Raw genomic sequence first — 24,947 nt, 5'->3', positions numbered from 1 at the left:
TAAAAACGGACCCTTCACAAAATATTTTAACTTAAAAACGGACCCTTCACAAAATGATTTTTCTTTTAATCGGACCCTTCACAAATTTGTTTATCTTCATTATTATTTTGTTAATCGAATAAACCCTTTCCAGGGCAGAAAACAAGAAAGATGGATGTAAACGAATTAAGTTTTGTCTTTGGCAGACGATTCTTCCATTATTCGTCCGAAATGAATATTCTGCGTTCAGCAGTATAGGCTAAATACCAAATATTTGTATGTTGCATCTCTAATTTAGAAGAGCAATTGCTGTTTATTTTCAAAAATATAATTTTTCTCATTATAATTTCACAGGCTGAGCATAATCTTGTATCTATTGACAATTTAAAAACTCCTTGAAAAAGTTTTTTTTTGCAATAACGGATCCTATTTGCATAAATTCATAAAAGCAGACCCTGGTTGGAAGAATGTGAGTAATTTTTTCACAATTTCAACGAAAAACGGACCTTTCACAAAATGTCTGGACAGACCCCTGGTCATAAAATAGGGCTAGGTGCTTGACCGTGGTTGGGTGATGGTCATAATTCAGTTCTTGGATTACACAAGTATGTCTTTTTTATATAGATTAGAGTGTTAGAGTTGTTGTTTTTTTTTAAATTATTTTTTTTAAATCTAAGTTTTGTGTGCTTTTTAATAAAACTAATCTTTACAGCAAGATAATATACATAGTTTAAAATTAGCTTACATTGTGCTTAAAGCTCTCAAACTTTGGTTTTGTTTTATTTTCTTAGGTGTTGAGACCTTTGAAAAACTCCCACAAAACTTTTATGCCTTAAATTTTTAGCTAAGTTTTTATTACGGAGCATCAGCAAAAAACGAAACCATAAATGACATGGTTGAAGGACATATACGATATTCCAACTAACAAATATGCGATGCGTTAAATTATTAAAACAAAGCATAATAAAAGTTTAGAAAAAATTTACATGAAAATTTTGCTTTTGGAAACGTTTTGGAAGTAAAAAGTTTTAAAATGCATAGATATATGTTCTCGCATATATTCACACACAAAAAAAAGTTTCGAATAGGGGTGGAAACGCTTTTATTTATCCTCAACTGCCTGAAACGTGATGATGTTAAACTATTTTAATACTTTTTATACTCAAAAAATTAAATGAACTTTCGGCATCTCGTTGCATATAAATGTATCTTTGGCGAGAAAAAAAAAGTGCCAGTCTCCACGTTAAGTCACATACGCAGACATTTTTTTTCTCTCTTCTAAACCTTCTCAAGATTGGAAAAGTGCAAGAGAAAAAAAATGCTGCAACCTCATGAACTTATTTTTATTCAAGGGACAGCGACAGTCGTAAAATTTGAAAGTTTAGACAGTCTTGTTTGAAGAGAACCTCGCATACAAATTGGCGAATTATTTTTTTTCAGGGGGGGGGGTACCAAGAAAGATTTCTGATCCACACTCAGTTCTCCAATTCAAAAGGATCTTCCATAGAATTTTTTAGAAGCTAAATTGAGCGGTATTAAACAGGAAAAAAGCGTTGTAATTTGTATGACAAGCGTTTCTTAGAAATGAATTAAAGTTTATACACCCTCATGTATTCATGTTTTTGTAACTACCGAGATCAAAAACTTCTATAAAATTAACTACCGTTTATCTCTGTCATACACAGGGTGTTTAAAAAAATTGTCGCTATCTTTCAGGAGAGGTAGAAAACGTAATGATTACGAATTTTACAGCAATCCATGACCAAAAATGTCCGGAAAAAGTGGTAGCAGAGGTAAAAGATTTCGAAGGGCACGAAAGTTATTAATTGAAACCCTTTAAATGAACGACATGTATAAATGTATTGTGTGACGTCATGTACAAAGTATAGACGTGATGTATTATGTAGTACAAAGAGCTTACTAGATGAATGAATTTTATAATGTTACGATCGAATTTTGCACCTTAAAACGAACGATCTGTACGCCAGACATCGCTACAGAGCATTAATTCAGAGCAGATTCGCTACAGAACACGGTCAAAAAAGTCAATTTCTATGATTTTATTTTATTTTATAACCGTAGTTGAATAACCGACCCAATTTTGGGTTTACGACTACTAACGTTCAAGAAAGAATTCGGATATATTTCCTCTTTGTTTTTAAAATGGATGTATACACTTACTTTTCTCTTAAGATTCATGTTAAAAATCTCAAATTTTACACAACTATTATACCTTGATAAAATTTATTTTATAACTAATTTTTATTTAAAATTATTATGAGCAGGTAGAAGAAAGCGAACAATCGCATAAACTAAGTATTTTTGTAATATTTTAAGTAAAATGCCTTTCTATTTTGCCTACATTTGTAATAATATAGATTATGTAAGCAAGGTCTGTTTAGGTTTCTTAAATAATACGTCTAATTTAAAATGCAAATAATAATTTGTGTTAAATTTTAAATTTAATTTTTGCAACTTATAAAAAGTAACTGGAGAGATTGTTGATAGGTGAAAATCATTCAAAAGAATTATCATTTATTTAATGTTTGTTCGCAAAAAGCAGACGATTTTAAATCAATCGCGAACCACATCTGCCGCCATTTTGTATCAGTCAGCACATTTTTTTTCAAGGAATGGCTCAAATTCAGACAGTCCATACTTAGATGCTATTACTTAAAATTAAACCTATAATCGTCTGTAAAAGATTTCTTACAAGATTAAAATCCATTAATTTGTGCTGAGTCCGTTAAAAAAGATTATACGTGCTTTTGCTCTTTAAAGATTTGTTCTACTTTCATTTAATGTTATTTATTTGCTGCTGATTTTTGATAATGTTTAGTTACTTAGTTGTTAGGTAATGTATTATTTGGTGAAAAGGGACAAACAACAGGATACCGTATGCTACATCTTTTTCTTTGAGAATGTCTAAACGAAGACTCATAAGATAATTATGGCAACGATGATTTCACCAAAAATTGAAAATTTCAAAAAAGTGATCACTTTTGTGGAATGTTGTATTTAAACTCGATGCAGCTTTGATTCTTTTATGGTTTATTTATTTTTATTTTTTTAGTTTTTTTTTCTCTTGAAAAGTGTTCTAGCCAATGATTTTAAGAAGTTTTGTGTTTCCGTAGTGGTTATTTCAAAAGCAAAATGAAAGGGGGGGGGGAGCCCAACTTATTTTTGTCCTCTTGCATATAAGCTCTTGTATTAAAGAATAAATTAGTATTTGTGATTTACAGATAATTAGAATAAGTTAGTGTTTTGTTATTGATGACTAAAAAAATTGATATGATTTGAGTTCACTTTCGTTGTTCAATTCGTTTTGTTCGATGTTTTTTTTTTAAGTTTAATTAATTTCTTTGTTTAAAGATTCTTTCATTTTCAAATACTTATCCGGCTCTTATTTTAGATCGCCAAATTATTGTTCTTTCATTTTTGTCACATTTCTCTCTTCATTTTTATAATAATGCAGCTCAATCAGCAATATTTTTTTATGGTTTTTATTTTCTTGTTAAGATTGATTGATTTTGTAAAGCAGTTAATGTTTTTGATAAATTTTTAATATTTTAGGTTTTTTTTTCACTTAATATAAAATTTTTTGAATAGTTAAGAAATTTAAAATATTTGAAGTTTTATTTCAATGCAAAATCTTTCATTGATCATTGTTATCATTGATCAGTGTTATCGTGATCATTGATTAACAACAACTGTGTTCTGGATCGTTTCCAAATTATTTTAATGTTTCAATTTACAATTCTCACTAAACACAATTATTTATTTAACATTATTATAAATAAATAAAATTTTAACATTATCATTACTGATTTTTAAAAATGAACTTTGCTTATTTGTATATAGTTATTGAAATCTTTACCTTGTAAACATAATTTTTAAATATTTTAAGCCTATCTTTTCCTGTAAACACAAATAACTGTTTTAAAGTTGAATCTTTTTGCAATCGATTTTTAGAAAGCAAAGTATCATAGATTTTTATTAATACTAATTTAGTGTTAAAATTAAATAGTATTTTTTTAATTCCTTTTTCTTTTCTGAACCATAATGTTTATTGTTGTTCTAGATGTTTTATTCTGTGATAAATTATGCAATTTAAATGGTAAAAAACTTTAAAGCTTTTTTAATATTTGAATTGAAAATTAGGAAAATCTCGAATCGAAATTTTAAAATGCATGTGCATATATAGAATACTAACTTTAAATAAAACTTGTAAGCTTTAAATTTAAATATTATAGCAAAGTTTTTTTTTAACATTTTGGAGATATACAATATTTTGCTTATTTACTAATATTAAAATTTTATTGGGAAAAATTAGTACTTTATGTTTAATAATTAAATTATATCAGTTTACTTTAATAAAAAAAATTAATGAAAACAGAATTATTGCTTATCATTTTTAAAATACAGTCGAAAAATATTAACAAAATAATAATTTTCAAAATAAAAGTTTTTTTTAACTATCCATTAAACATAATTGCAAAGCAAATACATTTGGCAGTTTTTAGTTTTCCATTTCCAGGAGTTTTTTTCCGGTTTTTTTATCACTTTCTTCCAGCTTCCTGGGAGAAATCGGACAAAATACCAACCCTGAGCATGATAGATAACAACTCACCCACTAAAATTTATTAGTTAGTGAGAAAGAACTATAAGAAATTATTCAAAGTTTTAAAAAATTAAAAACTAATAAAAAGTTTTACACTTAAGTTAGCAATTTTTTTTAATAAGAACTGTATATGAATACATAAACCAAATCAAGGTTGAAATTTAATCATTAGTGGGTGGCTGAATAATCGGTAATCGACCGAAATACTGTACCCCCAAATAACACCGTTACCAGATGGCAACAAAAATGCAACAGTCACAGAGACTCGTTTTTGAAGTCGCATGTGACTTCTGAGACGTTGATGCGTGGGTCTGAAAAGGTTACTGCGTCCGCCTTTGGGAACGTCACAAAGACGTCAACATGAGATCACAATCAGACAATTATTCATCTCAGTGACGACACTTCGTGACAAAGATGTGACATATTCACCTCTTAACAGGGTCACGAATGACGAAGCCGTGACATATTTACGCTAATTCAAGACCCCAGTGTGACAAAGATGTGACATTTCCACGTCTCAACAGGGTCACGATATGGCGAAGCCGCGACATATTTACGCTAATTCAAGACCCCAGTGTGACAAAGATGTGACATATTCTCGTCTCAACTGGGTGACTATGTCACTTATTCACGTTTCAATAGAGTCATGATGTGACGAAATTGTGACATTTACGTTTCAAGAAGGCCACCGTGTGACTAAGCTGAGACGTGAATATGTCACATTGTTGTCACACGGTGACGTCACTGCGACAGTTATGTCTCATTGTGCTCTCATGTTGACGTCTGGGTGATGTCAAAATATAACGACATAGTCAACTTCAAAAAGTCACGCATCGACGTCGTGGAGGTCGCATGTGACTACAAAAATGAGTTTCCGTGACTGATGTATTTTTGTTGCTATCTAATAACGGTGCTATCTGGGATAGTGCTTCTAGTTGCACAGTAAGTTTACAATAAGGGTAAACATTTAATAGCAATACAGTAACTATAAACCCAAGAGGCGTACAGTGCCATTTTTGGTCACGAGTTGCTTTGCAATTCCTACATACTTCCTCTGAAAAGTATCTCACAACACTGAGACACCCTTCATTTTGTATTTACTTTCGAAGTGGTTTTTTTTTAGTACTTTTAATAGCTGAAAACAATAAAAAATAAAACTTTTCGGAATATATTTAATATAACTGAGTAAAATATTTGCTTCAAAACTGATGATAATGCTGTCTCAATCGATATGCTTAACAGCATTGTGATACATCAACTTTAGTTTTCATTTTCCTGTTTCACTCTTAAATCCATAACGTTGCACCAGATGGCACTATGAATGCTCGAAAAATGTTGAATTTGTATCCATTTTAGTTCTGGAGAAATGTTTTATTGACCAAACACCTCTCATTTTCAAGCATACGCATTTTCAAGCGCTTTAGCTTCCTTGGAATTATTAGTGAATAATTCCAAGGAAAGTTCTGTGCTATTCCAAGTTCTGTGCTATTTTCTAAAATACAGCAACGAATATGCTACATATAAGTAAAACATATAATACGGCTTTTTAAATAACGAATTATAAATATACACTTAATTGTACCCTACACTATAACTTTTTCTCTCCTTTTTTTCCGATTTCAATAAACATAACTCGAAAAGAATTAATTGATAAAAAATATATTTCATTTTATATATAATTTTTCCAATTCCGATAAAAGACAATACGTATCAAAAAAGGTAATAATTAATCTGAATCTTTCTGTTCTCTCTCAAAATAACAGATTTGGAACCATTTTGTTAGAAACGCCGACGAAATACTTAAAAAAAATTAAACAAAAAATAAAAAACTGAAATGTTATAGTAACGTTAGTGTAAAATTTAGAAATATAACGTTAAAATACCGTTATGGATAGGTTGGGATAAAGCGTCAAAACAAAGATCTGTCATTATAAAAATAAGTTTTAAAAACAACGGCAAATATATTACTTAAAAGAAAATCTGTAACTACATTATTTTAAAATTGATAATTAGAACTTTGGAATAAGTTACACACCACACAATAAGTTACCTCTTTTTTTTCCTTCTTTTCTTCAATTTCAATTATGGAAACTCAAATAAAATTAAATGATAAAAAAAAATATATTTTACTTTATATATATATTTTTTTCTTCTTTTAAATCCGATAAAAGACATATCGTATCAAAAAACAATAACAATTACCGGGAATCCTTCTGTTACTCCCGCTTCCCCTTAAATGACAGATTTTATTTGTATTACTTTGAAAGATTTTATGGGAAACGCCGATGAAATACTTAAAAAAAAAATTTGAACTAAAAATGAAAAAAAGGAGAAATAAAAAAACGGGAAAAGCGCTTTTTCGTGCCTCTCGACCCTAATGGCTATTAACTTTCCACTCCCTCTGTTTCTTTCTTTCTTTCTCAACCCCCCTTTCCCCCCCATAAGCAAATGACTGAAAACAAAGAAAAAGAAAATGGTGCCATTCGCTGTCGCCTTTGGAAAAAGAACAAAAAAAAAGAACAATGAATCCAACCGCCGAAACAAATCTAGAATAAAGAAGAATTGTACAGATTCCGAGGCATTATTTTGGTCATCAGTTAAGGACACCATCTTCCTTTTGTTTTGCTTCATAAATTGATTTCTTTTTTTCTTTTTTTGGAAGAAAATTCTTCTTCCGTTCTTTTTATTTAAAAGAATTTTCTTTTTTTATTTTGTGTTATTGATTGCAGTTACACCATCGACCGTTCTTCGGACAAGAAACGCCAATTTAGAATCGACCAAAATGGAGTGGTCCGCATACAGCGTACACTGGACAGGGAAGAGACGCCCAGACATCAAGTGAAGATTCTGGCCATTGATGATGGTAGGTAGATTGGAATTATTCGGAAAAAAAGAACATTCTTTTTCTGCGCTTGTACATTGTCCTTATAGAAAGATGATGTGATATGCATGTATATGCCCAATACGAGATTTTTAAATTCAGCAACCTTTAACGACCAGAGAGCTAACAAATGTCAAACAAGTGTTTTTGTTTTTTTTACAATTGTCGTTTAACAGCCGACCCTATTTTTGGGTTTACGACTACTAATGTTCACTACAGAGCTTTGTAATTTTGAACTCAATCCAAAAGGCAAGGGAACTCCTGCATCAAGTATCGGGAGAAATTTTGCCTTCGTGGAGGAGTTTTTGATGAAACTAACCCACATTTGCGTTACACGGTGAGGAAGACCAGGAGAACCTCCTACTGTTAGTCTGACGGCAAGGGGACTCTAACCTGTGATCCGTCTACCACTTTCACGTCAGCACTGTGGCCGGTGTAAGCTGGATGCGGAATTAAGTTCAGGTAACATATTTAAAAATAAAAATGAAAGTTTGCTTTGTAATTACGGCCAGCTACAATCAAGAGAAAAATCCCCACAAGAAAAAAGAGAGTGAGTCGTTAAAGGCTGCTGGATTGTAAAATAGCGCCCAGAACCTCGCATTTCAGGGACCCTCGCGAACATTACCATTGACATGACCCTCGCCGATGGCATTACTGAATTGTTCTTTTTATATAAATTGCTATGACCGAAATCAGGAGAATGTCGACTTTCATCGGTGAACGTCGACAATCACATAATCGAAAGTCCGAAATATTTATTATATCCGATTTGATGTAAATTTATTCGTTGATGTTATTATATTTATTCCGTATTTTAATATCTGCTGAGGATAGATTAGGAGAAACATCAGGAGTGCCAAATAAATGTATACTGGACAGTGGCGCTTGACCTTAGGAAACATTGATGTAGGCAGTGGCACTTAACTTGACCTAGTATATATTTCGGACATTTACTAAAGCGACTATGTGATTGTCAACATTCACCGGTGGAAGTCAACAACATTTTGGTCATTCGCAGTAACATAATTATAAAAACCTCGATTTTTTTCTTTAAATGCAATTTTTTAGTATTGACAATTAGAAAACCTTCTCTCCTGTACAACCATATTAGATTGATATATGGAGCATTGCTTTTGAAGACAATGTTCTATATATTTGTAGAAACTATTCGTAGAATTCAGATTCATAGAATTAGAAAATAAGATATATTTAAATTTCAACGAAGTGCATAATTAAAAAATCCTTTCTTCCAGAGGTCCGGAGACTGATGTACCTTGATAAAAACTATACGAATAGATTTTTAAAATGAAATTTTCAAAAACTATTTTTAAAAAAATTAAATTGTTCGATTTTAATCAAGGAAAAAATCATATGAAATTTCCATAAATTTAACGTAAGAGATTTCCCACAGAAAGAAAATATTAAAAGCCCTCACAAACAATAAAAACTGCTATGGCTAGATACAGTATGCATCAGCTAGAAAACAACCGAGCTATTTAAAACCAGCTTTAGAGAATATCTATTGGAACAAACTAATGATTATAGACGGAAAAAAACTTGCATTGTTTTGATAAAAATACATAAAGATTCAATCATGGCTACATTTAGTAGGTGACTTAAAAACTATTCATTTGCATTGATAATTCACCAACAAATTCTTTTAATAATTATGATTAAAAAAAGTGCTATTTTTTATTTTAGATAAAAAATGGCAATATTTTATTAAAAATACATAAGTATTATAATTTTAAAAAAAATTCCTTAAATAATTTGGATTAAAAAAAAAGGATAAGAAAATTAAGAAAAAATGAAAAAAAAAACTATGTGCAGTGTGTCTACCACTACAAAAATACAATTCCAATTCCTAAGAACATAAGACATGTTAATTTGATTCTATGTTGGGGTACTTTTCATAGATAAAGGTTGACATTGTCGATAACCACTCTCCACATTGGTAACCTTCGGACGAGATGTGAACACGCCTACCTTGACAGTAACGCCCACTTCAATTTGAGCACGCCTACCTCGATGGATGGTCCACATTGAACAGTTGACTTTCTACTTGTGACTGCGACATTATCCACCTCCTCACGCTGTTGCTACTCAGTCTCGATCTCACACAACGTTGGCCTGCATGCATTCGACTGCTAATGGCAACACAGAAGCGACCACGACCGTGAACTTAATATAGCTTTAACGATCAGCAAAAGAACGGTTATCTTAATACAGCTCTTTCTGCTTCTCACAAAACAGCAATGATACAACTAGTGGTATACGTTGATCGAATTCTCTCATAGCTATAATTCTGGTGGGGGAGTACTGTAGTGTGTCTACCACTACAAAAATACAATTCCAATTCATTAGTATATAAGACATTAGTATATGAGTATATGTGTTAACTCGATTCAATGTTGTGGTACCTTTTCATAGATGAAGGTTGACATTGTCGATATAAAATTTCCCCACACTATCATTAGAAACAATTTCAAGTTTTATCCGACAATCAAACTGGTTTTGATATTTTAAATACTACTTATTTAAAAGTGTTTAATCGATTAAACATTAAATCTCTCCTCCTAATAACTAATATTTTTTCAATCAATTTTTTACAAAAACTCTGCAGAAAAATACGTATTAATGGCGGTGATTATGGAATACCCTACACAATCAGTCATTAAAAAGGGACTGACATCAGCCAGTTTATTAATGGTTGAATGTCTGTATAGTATTTTTTTACGGCTTGGTTGTTTAAATCAGCAAAATTCATAGTGAGACTTTAAAAGTTCTACAAAAGTTTCTTTTGAAATAGAATTTTATCTTTCGATGAAATAGTCTAAGAAACTATATAGTAGAGAATAGAGAGCAAAAGCAAAAGTCGGAGCAAATAGTCTGGGAATGTTTGCTAGTCTGAATCTCATACATCTGAATTATTTAGCTTTCTGCCTGCGTTCCCCTCCCCCCTGCAAAAGTCTTTTTCCATTTCCTATATCCTTAATATTTTTGTAGTTTAACTTATTTACTAAACTTGTTCCATTTATTAGTATTTGATACAAATATATATTAAACTTACACATTATAAAAAAATTAATGATTGTAAATGAATAAAATAAATAATAATAGTAAACGGATAAAAAATAATAATTTTAATAACTGGATGCAAAATAAAAATCAGTTTATTGTTTACAAGAATTGCTAGAGTATAATACAAACATCTTCTGGTATATACAAAATGGTAGTAGAAATACGAGAATTAGTTATTGTTACATGGATGAAAAATTAATTAAAAATAGTAAATGGATTATAAGTAATTAATAAACGGATAAAAATTAATGATGAGTTAATTGTTCGCACGAACTTTTTATTTATTGAATTTCTAAAATACACAGATACCATCTTAATATGACGAAATGCTAGACGGACTCAGAGAATTAGTTATAGTAAACGGATATTAAATAAAATAATAGTAAATTGATAGAAAAGAGTGATTAATAATGAATGCGTGCGAATTTCTCGACGATACTGATATCATCTTTACATTGCGAAATGTTAGAAGAAATTATAGAATTAGTTACATTAAACGAATAAAATACTAATAGCAATTGGATAAAAATTAATAAATAAATGGAGGAAAATCAATAATTAGTTTGTTGTTCACATAAACTTTTCGTTTTATGAGTTGCTTGAATATATTGATATAATCTTGACATTGCAAAATGTTTGAAGCAAACAGAACATTAGTTATGGAAAGGAAATTAAAAATAATAAAACAATATAAAAATTTTAAAAAATAAATTTAACAAATGGATAAAAAAATAATTAATAAACGGATAAAAATTAATAATCAGTTTATTATTCGCAAGTATTTTTTCTTCTACAACCTGCTTTAAAATATAGATATCAGATTGCGAAATAACTCTAAATTGGATTTAGAAATAATATATATGAAAGGTGTTACGCAATGACTACCCGTATTATATATACTTAAAATCTTTATTATAAGTGAAGTCAATAGAAATACACACATTAGGAGTCTCAAAATAATATGTATATCTATCGAATCACTACTGAGGAGAGTGTAACTTATAACCAACTCTGTTTGATTGCCGGAGAAACAAAAGTTGAAGATCGTTTATTGGAAACATCACCCAGTTTCACCAGACAATTAAACTGGTTTGATATATTCCATCCACCATCCTCACTAATGATTCGACAATTTTTAACAATTTTTTAACTCATTCAAATTTTTCCCTAATGTTTATACTTTCCGATAAGGATTCTAAACATATACATTACGTACGGTCATGATAGAACACCCAGTTCATTATTAACTGTCCGCTTCATATGTTCTTTCATTTGTAAAATATTTCTAACACATTTCTTTTGAGCTTATTATACATTTGTAAATCGTACCTAAAACAGAATCGTGGATAAAAGTTTCTCACTTATTGTTCATAAACTTAAGTTTCTTCCTAGTCAATCACTCTTCATGGAACGAAATTCTTTATATCTTATTTTTTCTTAAATGAAAAATAATATAATAATAAATACTTATAACTTATAACTTTTCTGAAAAATAATGGATTATAATTTGCAAAAAAAAAGAAACATTGAATAAAAACTGTATTACTAATCTAATAAAAAAAAATTGCACTTCAAAAAACGTAAATATGTTTCATTGAATCATCTTCAATCCCCATTTTTTTTTTACAAAACTATATTTTCTAAATTACGTGAAAAAAATTGAACGAGCAATTGGAACCAAAGAAAAAAAAACTTCTCATATGCATTTTTTTAAAAAGAAATTCTGGAATAAAACTCGCCATTACCATAATTGGATATTTTGAAAAATGGAATTTGAAACTATTCTTTTAACTATTGAAAAGACTGATAACTAGATGATACAATAAAAAGTTAGCCCATTTATGCCCGCGTTCTTTCTACCAACGGTCCGATTGTATTTTATATAAAGTCTCTCAAGATATATATTAAATATATATTATCAAAATTATATTCAAGATAGATATTCAAGATTTACATTATATATATGAAGTGTCTCAAGATTCCCAATTATGTCATAATCACGTGATACAAAATGAAAAATAACGTTTTTATGATTTTCATCATTTAGGTGAACTATTCTACTTCCTTAGAGATGAAATTTTTTTGATAATTCTTATAGTATAGAAATAATTATCATAAAAGTTTTAAACGAGAAACTGTATCTATAATTGGGTACTTGCAACTAATCACGTTTTTGTATCCAATCACGTGGTTGTACAAGGCGTGTTAACGTTTTACAACTTTATGACTTAGGTTTATTATCACGCTGCATCAATTTTCGGATTAGATTTAATTGGATGTCTGCCAGCGACGTCACGCGTGTGTGTCGAACCTGATTGGCTCTCCCACGAGTGACGTCGCTTGCAAATTATCCAATTATGAGAAAGCTTTTCGTTCTGGATAATGAATAAGATTTTAGACAAAGAGTTAATTTCAAAAATATTCGTTTCAGGTTTTTGTATAAAATATAACTTGGGTTTATTATCACGCTGAATCAATTTTTGGATCAGATTTAATTGGATACCTGCCAGCGACCTCGAATCAGGTGTGTCGAACCTCATTGGTTCTCCCACGGGTGACGTCTCCTTGCAAATTATCCAATAATGAGAAAGCTTTTCGTTCTGGATAATAAATAAGATTTTAGACAAAGAATTAATATCAAAAATGCTCATTTCAGGTTTTCATATAAAATATGTTACTCTTATGTTGCTTTTTCTAATCGATGTGTTATGTTTAAAGGTACACCTCCGCGGACGGCGACAGCAACGTTGACGGTTGTGGTGAGCGACATAAATGACAATGCACCTCGTTTCTTGCGCGACTACAGACCGGTCATCATGGAGCATTCGCCGCCCCAGAAGGTGGAGGAAATATTGGCCACAGACGACGACGATCGTTCCAAAGGAAACGGACCCCCATTCACTTTCAGAATGGATCCCAACGCCCCAGACATCATCAAGCAGTTCTTTGACGTCCAACACGATCCCAGTGAGTGTCCTTTCTCAAAATATTCTATTTATGCAATGTGTGTCATTCTCAAAATGCAACTTAAATCTTTAGAATGTAACTAAACTCAATTAACTGATTATTATACCAAACGTGCATTCATCTAATTTACAGGATACTGAGCTTTGGTTCATCCGACTTACATGATGCCGAACGTGTGTTAATTAAACGTCTATTATTATGAGCTTAGTTTCATTCAACGTATGACGAAAATATTATTCAACTCATATAACACTACTGACTGTAGATCCATACATCATGCATGATACTGAGCATGGGTTCATCTAACTTACATGATACCGAGCCTGGGTATCAGCAACTTTCGTGGTACTGCGGGATGATTTTAAAATAAATATAATTATGACTAATTAAATAAATAATTTATAATTTTATAACAGTCGTTGAACAGACAACCCAATTTTTTGGATTTACGACTAGTAATGTTAAAGCCTTGTAATGTAAGCCTTGTAATTTTGAACCCAATCCAGAAAACAAGGGAACTCTTGGTTCGAGTATTTGTAGAAATTTGACTTCGTGGAAGACTTTTTGATGGAACTAACCGACATTTGCGTCACATGCAGAGGAAAACCACAAAAACCTCCCATGATTAGCTTGACGGCAAGCAACTCTAACCCATGATCCGTCTACGGCTGCTGATATTTCACGTCAGCACTGGAGTCGGTGCAAGCTGAATGCGGAATTCGTATCGACCAGCCATGGCTGGGATTCGAATCTGGTTCACCTCATTGGAAGGTGAACACTCTATCCCCTGAGCCATCACGACTCATTCAATAAATATTAACTTAATTTTATTTTGATTATTTAGGTATATTAAGAACCGAATCACAGTTCATAAGTGTATATATTCTGAACATAACGTGGATCACACTTAATAAATTTAGAACTTATGACCCAGCAAGAACTGGAATGACTTTATTTTTTTTAAAATTGCAGCTGGTGCAAATGGTGACGGAATGGCCATTGTGACATCAAAGGAACGATTCGACAGAGAACAACAGAAGGAGTACCTAGTGCCCATCGTGATTAAAGATAGCGGCACTCCGTCCATGACCGGAACAAGCACTCTCACAGTTATCATCGGTGACGTCAATGACAACAGAATGCATCCCGGCAGCAAAAGTATCTTCGTCTACAACTTCAAAGGTTTGTCTTTCATTTCTTTCTCCTCATTGAAATTCCTTTTGTTGTAGTTTTATAACTGTCGTTGAACTGCCGACCCAATTTCTTGTGTATACGACTACTAATGTATAACTCAGTAGCCTTGTAAGTTTGAACCCAATCCAGAAGACAAGGGAACTCCTGCATCAGGTATTGGGAGAAAGTTGCCTTCGTGGAGGGCTTTTTTATGAAGCTAGCTCGCATTTGCGTTACATGGAGAGGAAGACCACGTGAACCTTCCACAGTTAGCCCGACGGTAAGGAGACTCTAACCCATGATCCGTCTACCACTGAGGATATTTCATACCAGCATTGTAGTCGGTGCAAGGCGGATGCAGAATTCGTATCGGCCAGCCACCGCTGGGATTCAAATGGTCCATCTCATTGGAAGGCAAACACTCTATCTCCTGAGCCATCGCGGCTCAAAGGTGCATCGATTGTATTTTCGGCAGTTATTGATTTTCAAGTGGATCATAAATATCCCTATATGTTTCAGAGAAATTAGAAAACTCGAATCGCTCATTTGAGTATTTACTTTGCAATGATTCTATCGTTGTTTATTTTATCGATTTTTTTTTGTAGTTATTATTTTATTTTTCAAGATAATTTTTAAAATCCGATATTTTTATTACGATATCATTTATTACAAAAAAACTGAATCTCGATACGAAACAAGTATTTTTCGTAACCCTTTTTTAAAAAGAGTCAAATTCGTGTGATTTCGTAAACTTTTTTTTTGTAAGTACAACGCTTTTGTTCTGTTAGTTTAAATTAGTAGTTATTACCATTGAAAGTATCTTGTTGAGAAATATTAGTCATCATCATCATATTAGTTGACCAGACAGCCCAATGTGAGCCAATGCCTTCCTCTGAAGATTTCTCCATGACGACTTCCGATTTATCTTTGATCTCCAATTCCTTCCATCAATTGCAAGACTCCACAGAGTCAGCCCATCTCAACCGCGACTTTTCCCGCTTTCTTATTCCAGTGGGTCTAAAAAGCAGTATCTTTTTTATTGTGTTGTCATTACTCATTCGAATCACGTGGGTGATCCGTTTCATTCTATTTATTTTTATGTATTTAATTATATCAGGTTGCTTATAAATCTTGTACAGTTCAAAGTTAAATCTCCTTCTCCGATTATTGTTTTCATTTACACCACCAAGTATACTCCGCAATATCTATCTCTCTAATATTGCGATACAAGTTTCCTTCAGTTTTGTCATTGTCCAAGTTTCAGAAGCGTATAGAGAAATATTAGTGTTAGGGAAGTTTTTCAGAGAAAGCCCGAAAAAAAAGTGTGCCATAAGGATGGGAATGATTTCAGAACAATTGCAAAAAACAAAATTCCCCATCCCCAATATTAACCATATAAAAAACATGTGACCCATTTTTGACCTATAGAAAAGGACGATCTGGATTATTTTTTTTTATTACTCTGATTAATACAGGTTTAATAATTTAAAAAAGAATATTTGTATATTTAAAGTGGTCACACTCTGCGCAATCTACAAAATTTGTAGGAAAGGTAAAAGGTGAAGTTTACCTAAATTAATATATTCTATTTTTACCATTAAGGGGTCACAGTACCTNGTGTGATTTCGTAAACTTTTTTTTTGTAAGTACAACGCTTTTGTTCTGTTAGTTTAAATTAGTAGTTATTACCATTGAAAGTATCTTGTTGAGAAATATTAGTCATCATCATCATATTAGTTGGCCAGACAGCCCAATGTGAGCCAATGCCTTCCTCTGAAGATTTCTCCATGACGACTTCCGATTTATCTTTGATCTCCAATTCCTTCCATCAATTGCAAGACTCCACAGAGTCAGCTCATCTCAACAGTGGCCTTGCCCATTTTCTTATTCCAGTAGGTCTAAAAAGCAGTATCTTTTTTATTGTGTTGTCATCACTCATTCGAATCACGTGGGCGATCCAATTCATTCTATTTATTTTTATGTATTTAATTATATCAGGTTGCTTTTAAATCTTGTACAGTTCAAAGTTAAATCTCCTTCTCCAGTTATTGTTTTCATTTACACCACCAAGCATACTCCGCATTATCTTTCTCTCTAATATTGCGATACAAGTTTCCTCCAGTTTTGTCATTGCCCAAGCTTCAGAAGCGTGTAGAGAAATATTAGTGTTAGGGAAGTTTTTCAGAGAAAGCCCGAAAAAAAAGTGTGCCATAAGGATGGGAATGATTTTAGAACAATTGCAAAAAACAAAATTCCCCATCCCCAATATTAACCATATAAAAGGCATGTGACCCATTTTTGACCTATAGAAAAGCATGATCTGGATTATTTTGTTTTACTCTGATTAATACAGGTTTAATAATTTAAAAAAGAATATTTGCATATTTAAAGTGGTCACACTCTGCGCAATCTGCAAAATTTGTAGGAAAGGTAAAATGTGAAGTTTACCTAAATTAATACATTCTATTTTTACCATTAATTTGCATCAAAAAAGTTCCATTCCTTCCATCATTTCTGAATGTGTGAAATTAAATATGATTAAAATACAAAAGATATCTTCTTTATTAAGATTTTTAAGTCTCAGATTTTATCGAATTCTTTATCAATCTACTAAATGATTATTAACTCAATAAGGGCTTTCAACAATATCCTCACTTTGTATAATTTACAAGATTTGTAAGAAAGGAAATATTTGAAGAAGAATTCACCTGAATTAATACGTTTCGTTTTTGCCAATAATTTATATCAAGAAATTTCATTCTTTCCATACTTTATGCATAAAATGAAAAAAAAAGAAAATCTGTTTTCTGCCTCGTGATTTATCAAAAAAAAAAATTTTTTTTTTCGTCGAAATGAGTTTTTAGAATTAATTTTCAAAAACTAATCTATTTCAAGAAACGTTATTAACTTTCAGGTCACATTTTCTGTTACTATAATCATCTAAAAAGAATGCAGGGAAGAAAAAAGGTTTCCATCTCTTAATTATTTCCTCGTATGTTATTATAACGTCATTTGTTCTTCTTCTTAAGACGGTTGCAATTAAATTGAAGCAAAAATCAATTCTTTTATTTTAGCAATTTATAAATTGAATTGGCATCAGTTGTCGCAATCTTTAGACAGCGACTTAAAGCTCATTTCTAGATCTTGTGTCTGATGAGATAAATTTAATTTAGTAATATATGGGTATGATTTTATGATTTTTAACGATTAATTTCCGCTATTTTTACAAAAAATTATACAGTTCGAGACTACGAAATTTTTAACTTTTTATTTCGAGATAAAAGCAAATAAAAGAATATTTTTCTTGATATTTCTTTCGCATTTAATTTCAGGTTTTGATAGTTTAAACATCTTGTATTGAGTCATAAAATGACACTAATTCTCCAAATTTGTCACTTAAGGCAAAAAAATTTTTAGTAATTTGCTGTTATTTTATATTTTTCATGGTGCGTAGCGTTTTTAAAAAGTGCTTAAAGGTGCTTTTTTTTTAACAAACTAATATAACTTTATTGGGAACAAAAACAACACATAAATACAAAGAATATATATTCGTCGTCAAGAGGAAAATCCTGTCCAGGTGACAAAGAAAAGTAATAAAATAAATTTAAATTCGAAATTTGAAGAAAAAACATTTTAAAAAAAAGGGGGGGATATTACAATCATAAATTATTTTGCTCATCATAAGACATCATATATTGTTGAACACTGTAATAATAGAAAAAAATACATGAAACTATATGAAAAAAAATAATAAAGGTAACATAAGAAATTCATTTGGATTGGCACAAGACTGGTATAAAAAATCAAATGCTTCCTTTAAAGTGAAAAATAGAGATCTAAATCGTCAATGTTCATCATAAATTGAAATAAAGCACGCTTAAAAGAAGAATATGTTAGGATGTTTTGCAACTGGAATGGTAATTTATTATATAATTTAGGTGCTAAGTAAAAAAACTGTTTTCGTGAAATTTCTTTTATAAAGTGGAGAATCTCATATATTTCAGTTGGTCTCCTTTCAGACACATTAGTTTTTAATTTGCATATTAGTTTATTGTTGTGTAAATAAAGTAAAATACGAAAAAATACAATGGTAATAGGTTAATTCTAACCTATTACCAGTTTTATTGGAGTTTTTGAAAAGTGCTTAATTTTCCCTTTTCAAAAAGGAGATTTTTTTTCTTTACCATGTCGATATTCGGAACGTATTGTGCAAAAGCGTGCTTTTCACATTGTTCTACTCAACGTTTTCACCATTCATTCAACCACAATCCATTTCGGAGTACCTTCGAATGAAAGAGCCCAATCATTTTATATGTTTGATGAAATCCTTTCGAGTCCGGATTTGCGTCTACTGAGCTGGGTTCGGTGAGATTATTGCACTCTCATGTGTAACTCTGCTGCATTTAGCTAGATATTCTCAATTTCAGGCTTCACTTTCCACTCTCTGAATTCGAACCGAAAAATCTCTGTCTTCTTATGATGGCTAATCTAATCAAGAAAAAGAGTTCTTTGTCAAAAACTAATTATTTTATCGTGATCATATGAAGTCTTTTAAAATTATATTGCATTTTGTTAATGTATGTAGTGCTTAAAAAGTACTTAAAAGCTGCTTGTTTTTTGTTGAAAAATTTGGCTACGCACCCTGTTTTTGCAGAACAGCTCGCTCCGTGTATCATTTAATTCTTAACATATTTCCTCACTATTATGAAACCTCCATGAAAGACCACCTCTATTTACGACCATTTTTGGGAGGCAAGGAATTTCTTCCATAGACTTTGTGTTGAAGAAAACCTTAAGGAGAGACCATCAAAACCTCTCAAAGTGATCAAAAGTGAAAAAGATCGAATAAGGAAACACGAAAAAATATCAAAGCAAACAATTTTACGAAACAAATAAGTAGATTAAAATATATTCAAAATGTTTGTGTGAGGCTCTTATTTAGAGAGCTCTTTGTGACGATACAACCTCATGCTGCCTCATCATGAGTAAAACTAAAATTGTTTTCAGAAAACCTTCGATGAGATTTTGAAATAAATGGAGGTAACCCCTAATTTACGTATTACGGATATTTACGTATTATCTCGTCCACCATTTCTGCCAAATCTGAAAATAAATTTGAAAATGGTTCAAATTTAAATACCACATTTCTTGCAATAAGTTGCAAAAAATGTCAATTTCTTAATAATAAATTATTACAATAAAATAAGTTTGAAATATTCCAAAATGACTCTGTAGGCGAAAACGGTAGACGAGATAATACGAAACACCAATAATGAGAATATTATTAAAAACTTGCATTGCTAATTCATTGAAGATTTTTTAGCTGCTGAAAGTTCATTATGCTGTTCTCTTTGTAGGTGAGTCCCCACCCACACCCATTGGTCGAGTCCACGTCGAGGATCTGGATGACTGGGATTTGCCAGACAAATCTTTTTACTGGGAGAACAACATTGCCCACCCCAACTTCGAACTGGACAAAGACACGGGGCTGATCGTCATGAAGAATGTCACAAGTGGAGGGACATACTTCTTGCGTTTCCTGGTCCACGATCGAGTCCACACCCAAGAAGTGTCCGCAAATGTATCAGTCACAGTCAAAGAGATTCCGGAGGAGGCCATCTACAACTCTGGATCCATCCGAATTTCAGGTACATATGTCCATTTCAACATTGGTACATATGTCCCCTATGTCAGGTACGTGTGTCTCAATGGACATAGACATCAAGCACATGGGTCCATTATGTCAGGTATATGTGTCCAAACGGACATATCAGATACATAATCCATTCTGCCAGGTACATGTGTCCAAATGACATATACATCAGGTACATATGTTCATGTGAATGATATCTATAGCAGAGATGTCTTGTTCCGACAAGACATCTCAGCTATAAATAATACGATATCATACAATACAATAGCATATACAACTGTATCATAAAATAGCATATACAACTATATATGTCAATCTAAAATAATGGCAAGATGTACTAGTGTGTATTATAATGGGAAAATAAGCAAAACATTTATATCCAACGTGTATGTTATGCCTAGTTTAGCATAGGAACAGCATTTTCACTTACAAAAACTTCACCAGAAAGTTTTATAATTCAAAGTTGTTCAAATATTTTGAAAGACCGTAATCAACGCTATCAAAAAAAGTAATATTTTATTTATAAAATGAAAGTTTTTACTATTTATAATATTAAAAAAATTACAAAAGTCGTATTTTTCTGAATTACAAAAAAAATTTAATGCAACAATTCTATTCTCCATTGAAGATGCAGATTTAGATGCAAATCTGCATTTATGCAAGATGAAATATAAGCTAATAAGCATGTAATTTATATTGCATACACTTGTTTTACTGTTTAGCTTAAAAACCATCATATCTGAGTTGGATATTCTTAGTTCAAATATTTTTTAAACAGCTGTTATTTAAAGAGGTTCTATACGTTTCACTTGTACCACAAATAAAAACTTTGCATTAAAATAAACGTAAATTGTCAATTGCCTATAAAAAATTTGCATTAAAATAAACAGTATAATTTGCCCATAAGCTTTCAAAATGTCTTAACGATTTTTAAACGTAAAATATTCTTTGGAAACAGTAAGGAGATAAAATGTTGTTCTTACAGAAATACGAAAGAATTCCAAAGATGGTACGAAGTATTCCAAAAGATGGGCTCAATTTAATTGAAATGTATTTTCGGAAATATATATTAGATATGAATAGTCTATATACTAATGAAAAGAGGAAAGGTTTAAAGTTTCTTTTATCATCGCTTTGGGGGTGATAGCGCGGTTCTGTACCTCGTTTCACCATGAGTTGTAAGCTGAGTCCTATATAGCCCAAGGTTTTCTGAGTTCTTGAGTTTGCACGAAGGGTTTTATCTGCTCGATTGTTCCTCAAATCTCTTGTGCATTCAATCACACAAGACATGCTTTATGTTGGGAGCATACGTTAACAGCTTGCTTCACCCTATGCTTGAAGGCCTTTCCATTATGCTCAGCCAAGGCCTGCAGGCCATGGAACAGGGTCAAGCCTTCCACCACAGGTGCTGTAGTCGTTAGACAACGGAAGCTGCACATTTTATGCATGATTGGACTTCCTGAGGGTGTTTGGCTTTGTAGACCTAATCTAATACTGCTGGGCTTTGGGGATGGCAACAGCAACAAACATGCTTTTGAGTGTGCGAGATCAGTTTTGCTAACATTCATGTGTTTGCTGTGCTGCAAAGGATAGAACACAATGAGCTTTTTTATAATAACAATCGTATAAGAATATCAAACGTTTCTCTTTTCATTGTTATATAGATTATTAATTTCCAATTTATACATCTTGGAATGCAAATTAATTAAATTGATTTTCATCTTTTTTTAATCACCCTGAATAGTGCAAAAACATGCTAAAGCTTATGGCGGACGGTATTACTGTTCCGTAGTTTTTTAAATTGCTATATCTATTGTTGAAATTGTCGCAAATGTTTATTTTTTTCTTCCTGGTGTGCTATTTCAGGAATCAGCGCTGAAGATTTCGTTCGTGTCTGGAACTGGACAGAGAACCGACAGGTGAAGAGCAAGTACCACAAGTTTCGAGACATGATTGCAAGCCTGACGACTACACGAAAGGACAATGTGGACATCTTCAGCGTCATCCTAAAACAAGAGCGTCCTCCCATCACAGACGTTCGATTCTCTGCTCACAGGACGCCATATTTTAAAGCGAGCATGTTGAACGGTATTGTGGCCCTCAACAGGGAGCTGGTAATTACTCTTTTCTGAGAATTCATTTTATTTAATCCTAGTTTTTGAGTAATGGTGTTCACCCTGAATTGAAATACAAAATAAAAGAAAAAAATGCAATAGTACAAAAAATGCGTTAATGCTTTAAAAATGCATATTTGTTTTTTTCTTTGGCAAAACTTTACTTTTTTTTCTTTACTGACACCGAAGTCCTAGATAGGGCCAGGTTCTTCTTAGAATTTCATTTCATGCTTTCCTATTTTGGGGAGAGGTTTTTAAATTCGTCACCTTAATATATTCTTGGTCTTTTTACAGACAGTAATGTAATGCAAAATTACGTTATTCTAATAATAATAACAACAATCCTCTTAAACTCTCAATTTAGGATACAAACAAAATTAAAAACGTAATAATAACAGTACAAGTAAATACCTTTAAATTAGGGATGCAAAAATATTTATAGGAAAACAATATCTTTCGTTAACTACTACCGGTAAATGTTTACAATCACATAGTCGCTTTGGTAAAAAAATATATGCCAGGTCTAGTTAAGTGCCACTGCCCGGTATATATTTGACCAGTACTCCGTACACTGATGTTTCTCCTAATCTATCCTCAGCCGATATTAAAATATCGAATAAATATAATAATATCAACGAATAAATTAATATCAAATCGGATATAACAAATATTTCGGACATTCACCAAAGCGACTCAGTGATTCTTGACATTCACCGGTGAAAGTCGACATTCTCTTGATTTTGGTCATTCACGGTAACAGATATACATTGTTTCCCTCCCCCACTTCATCTAACGATGTTTCAAATCAAATCCAAATGAAGGTTGTTCAATATTACAACCAATATAATAAGTAAACATACTTCAAAGTTTTATAAATGTTCACTTTGTATTTCGAATTTTAAAACGACACGGGAAAAAAAAACTAAAGATATATTTAAAATCATTCTCATGTCTGGGGAAAAGCGTGAAAGTAACATTTGAGACTTTTTCTCTGCACATCATCGCTTTCCTGTTTTAATCAGCACTGTCGTGTTATACGCTAAAATATATATTTAGCGCATTCTGTGCTTCGGGTAGATTCAATGTGTATTATTTGCTTTTCAGATTGAGCAAGAAGTCGGAATCAACATCACGATGGTAGGGATCGACGAGTGCTTCTTTGAGAACATAAATTGTGAGACCAGCTGTACTAACATTTTGATGGTAGATCGCCAACCGATCGTTGTGAACGCCAACCGCACCTCTTTCGTGGGTGTGAACACATGGGTGCAACCCAAGTGCGTGTGCGGTGCCCGTGATTTCTCTGAGATTGAGACTTGCAGGAAGAGACCACTACCCTGTCATAACGGTGGTAGATGCTTCGAATCCTACGGCGGTGTGAGGTAAGTGCATTTCTTTCTTTTTTTAGTTAAATAAAGTACATAATATCAGAGAGAAAATACCAATTAAAAAGAACTCGTTGGATTGTATATAAAGAGCAATTTTAAATGGATATCCAACTTATCAGGATGAACTAGATCAGTTGATGTTAAGTACATTGGTGTAAGAAATTAAGAGAATTTGCAGACCTGGTCGATTATCTCTAGAACTACTGGATCGATTTTAATGTTATTTGATATGTACATACATTGATACAATACAATACAAATAACCATTCAACAATTGTAATTGCCTTAATGAGTAGGAAGCTCAATTATCTTTCTTGACTAGATGGCATTGCAAAAAATAAAGCATTGTCTAGGATGCTCTATTTTATAATTAACTTAAGTTTATTTTAAAAAAACAAGTTCAACAGCCATATGTAAAAAACAAATTGTGTCCACAGCTGCAAGTGCCTAGATGGCTATGAAGGACCTCAATGCCAGATGACAACCCGCAGCTTCGACGGTCGTGGTTGGGCCTGGTTTCCTTCCCTCCAGCAATGCGAAAACTCTCATCTCAGCTTGGAATTCATGACCAGGAAGCCGGACGGTCTGCTTCTCTACAACGGACCCATTTCCAATCCGGATATTGGTGAGGTGGCCGTCCAAGACTTCATCTCACTGGAACTTCAGAGCGGCAGACCTCGGCTACTCATCGATTTTGGTTCTGGCACTGCCGAGATTGTGGTCTACGTGGACGAATCATTAAGCGATGGCGAATGGCATCAAATAGATATCTTCTGGGACAGAGAGGTATGTATGATTCCTTATGTTCTTAAATAAATCAGTTCCATTATTAAAGCTCGAATATCGCGAAAGCATGAAGAAGAATCAGCAATGCATATGTAAAACTCTAAATACACTTCATTTTTACATAAGTAATGGAGAATTTTGTAATTTATTTTTGTTAATGAGGGGAAATTGTTAAAAAAAAGCACCAAAAGCATGCCACCAAATTTGAACATGCTCTATGAGACCTTATTCTCTTAATCATTTTATAAAAATAGAGAATAAAGGAAAGTTAACCACCGTTACTTTCTTACAGAAAGTTAAAGAA

At 32.1% G+C, this 24,947-nt stretch overlaps 1 protein-coding gene across 1 annotated transcript in view; it reads left to right on the top strand.

Moving 5' to 3' along the window:
* Window positions 1-24,947, top strand: part of LOC107454545 (neural cadherin) — a 500,390-nt gene that overhangs the window by 446,260 nt on the left and 29,183 nt on the right. Inside the window, exons 23-29 of the mRNA XM_071180540.1 lie at window positions 7,330-7,463; window positions 13,281-13,529; window positions 14,502-14,711; window positions 20,060-20,350; window positions 22,222-22,469; window positions 23,574-23,851; window positions 24,295-24,643. Of these exons, the coding sequence (XP_071036641.1) occupies window positions 7,330-7,463; window positions 13,281-13,529; window positions 14,502-14,711; window positions 20,060-20,350; window positions 22,222-22,469; window positions 23,574-23,851; window positions 24,295-24,643 (1,759 nt within the window). The remainder of the gene's footprint in view (window positions 1-7,329; window positions 7,464-13,280; window positions 13,530-14,501; window positions 14,712-20,059; window positions 20,351-22,221; window positions 22,470-23,573; window positions 23,852-24,294; window positions 24,644-24,947) is intronic.

Source organism: Parasteatoda tepidariorum, chromosome 4 (genome assembly GCF_043381705.1).
Source record: "Parasteatoda tepidariorum isolate YZ-2023 chromosome 4, CAS_Ptep_4.0, whole genome shotgun sequence".
In the NCBI taxonomy this organism is placed as follows: domain Eukaryota; kingdom Metazoa; phylum Arthropoda; class Arachnida; order Araneae; family Theridiidae; genus Parasteatoda; species Parasteatoda tepidariorum.
This window is presented reverse-complemented; position numbering and strand designations above follow the sequence as displayed.